This window comes from Ailuropoda melanoleuca, unplaced genomic scaffold, assembly GCF_002007445.2.
Source record: "Ailuropoda melanoleuca isolate Jingjing unplaced genomic scaffold, ASM200744v2 unplaced-scaffold61067, whole genome shotgun sequence".
Lineage (NCBI taxonomy): Eukaryota > Metazoa > Chordata > Mammalia > Carnivora > Ursidae > Ailuropoda > Ailuropoda melanoleuca.
In genome coordinates this window covers 1-998 of record NW_023235023.1, presented here as the reverse complement: position 1 = coordinate 998, position 998 = coordinate 1, and the positions used below count along the sequence as shown (strand labels likewise).

Below are 998 nucleotides of genomic sequence, written 5' to 3'. Positions count from 1 at the left end.
CGCAGTCCTCGTGTGAGGTTACACCTCGTCTTTAAACCCTTTTTGTGGCAATCCTTGGCTGCACCTTCGAGATGCCCAGGGAAGACAGGGCTACGTGGAAGGCCAACTACTTCACCAAAATCATCCAACTATTGGATGATTTTCCAAAATGCTTCATCGTGGGAGCAGACAATGTTGGCTCCAAGCAAATGCAGCAGATCCGCATGTCCCTGCGGGGAAAGGCTGTGGTGCTTATGGGGAAGAACACCATGATGAGGAAGGCCATCCGTGGGCACTTGGAGAACAACCCAGCCCTAGAGAAGCTTCTGAATCATATTCGAGGGAACGTTGGTTTTGTGTTCACCAAGGAAGATCTGACAGAAATCAGGGACATGCTGCTGGCCAATAAGGTGCCTGCTTCAGCTCGTGCAGGTGCAACTGCGCCCTGTGAAGTGACTGTACCTGCTCAAAACACCGGGCTGGGACCTGAAAAGACGTCTTTCTTCCAGGCTTTGGGTATCACCACCAAAATCTCCAGAGGAACCATTGAAATCTTGAGTGATGTACAGCTCATCAAGACTGGTGACAAAGTGGGTGCCAGTGAAGCCACACTCCTAAACATGCTGAACATCTCTCCATTTTCTTTCGGGCTAATCATCCAACAAGTGTATGATAATGGCAGCATCTACAATCCTGAAGTGCTAGACATCACTGAGGAAGCCTTGCATGTCCGCTTTTTGGAGGGTGTCCGCAATGTTGCAAGTATCTGCCTGCAGATTGGTTATCCCACCATTGCTTCTGTGCCTCATTCAGTCATCAATGGGTACAAGAGAGTTCTGGCTGTAGCTGTGGAGACAAACTACAGCTTTCCACTGGCAGATAAGGTCAAGGCTTTCTTGGCTGACCCCTCTGCTTTTGTGGTTGCTGCTCCTGTCGCTGCTGTTGCTGCAGCTGCAGCTGTTAAGGAGGAGAAGAAAGTGGAAGAATCTGAGGAATCAGACGACGATATGGGATTTGGT

The 998-nt window shown here is 49.6% G+C and overlaps 1 protein-coding gene across 1 annotated transcript; it reads left to right on the top strand.

Annotated features, from left to right (window-relative positions):
- Window positions 1-71: 71 nt before the first annotated feature.
- LOC117799961 (60S acidic ribosomal protein P0-like) lies at window positions 72-993 on the top strand (the record flags this gene model as incomplete). Its single annotated transcript, XM_034652488.1, has 1 exon — window positions 72-993. A coding segment is annotated over exon 1 (922 nt), but the record flags the coding sequence as incomplete, so codon positions are not given.
- Between the last annotated feature and the right edge of the window lie 5 nt (window positions 994-998).